Source organism: Atta colombica, unplaced genomic scaffold, assembly GCF_001594045.1.
Source record: "Atta colombica isolate Treedump-2 unplaced genomic scaffold, Acol1.0 scaffold96, whole genome shotgun sequence".
NCBI lineage: Eukaryota > Metazoa > Arthropoda > Insecta > Hymenoptera > Formicidae > Atta > Atta colombica.
The window spans coordinates 1,289,434-1,290,286 of record NW_017259590.1 but is presented as its reverse complement, the minus strand read 5'-3'; the positions used below and the strand labels follow the sequence as shown (position 1 = coordinate 1,290,286).

Here is an 853-nt window from a genome sequence, read left to right as displayed (position 1 = left end):
TTACAATTGTTGCAAAAGATTAAATGCAGAGAAAGTCGCTTTCAGAAGCTATAAAGTAAAATAAATGAGTTTAATACAAATTAAATGCTCTTAATTAATTAATCGTCGGTAAAGTATTTATAGTGTTAATTTTATATACTGACATTGCTATAAGATTCCAAAGACAGTGTTACTAAAAAACTGCTAGTGAATTTGATGGGTTTTGTGCTGCGCTTCATAATCATTAGTAAATCCAGTTGTTCGTTTTTTGTCATTAATATCCAATCCATATGATATATCTCATCACCTAATTCAACACCCTATGCAAACAAATAATGATAATCAGAATAATTGAATTGTTATTAGAAACTGCGATTGTATCAATCTTAGTCGCAAAACTCTTGCAAAACATTATTTTTGTCTAAATATACATATATTTTTATGGACTACCTTAGACCACGACTACCTTAAGTGTAACTTCGTTGCCAGCCCAGCAATAAACATAAATCTGCACAAACAAGCAAAATACGTAGGCTGTGAAGTTAATCACGTTTAGAAGTGTTATATTAGAAGACAGATAATATGCAGCTGAACACAGTACCAAAATACTGATGCAAAATTGAATGAAGATAACTGGACTGAACACATCATTGATCATTTCAGCAAGTCTATAAATATTTATTATATTATTTGACATTTTCAAACGTGCTTATACAACGCTGTTAGCGCGTATTTAATATACAATTTACATTTTATACATATATACTATAGAATTTTAGAAATAAAAGCACGAGATACATGTAGATATATCTATGTGCTATATATTTCGTACAAATTACACACACACACACACACACACACACACACACACACA

General features: G+C 30.0%; 1 protein-coding gene across 1 annotated transcript in view; it reads right to left on the bottom strand.

Annotated features, from left to right (window-relative positions):
* LOC108693628 (odorant receptor 67a-like) overlaps positions 1–853 on the bottom strand; it is a 2,211-nt gene continuing 1,358 nt past the window's right edge. The window contains exons 2-5 of the mRNA XM_018202664.1: positions 581–647; positions 446–487; positions 144–299; positions 1–48 (exon numbers count right to left, since the gene is read on the bottom strand). Coding sequence (XP_018058153.1) covers positions 1–48; positions 144–299; positions 446–487; positions 581–647 — 313 coding nt within the window. The remainder of the gene's footprint in view (positions 49–143; positions 300–445; positions 488–580; positions 648–853) is intronic.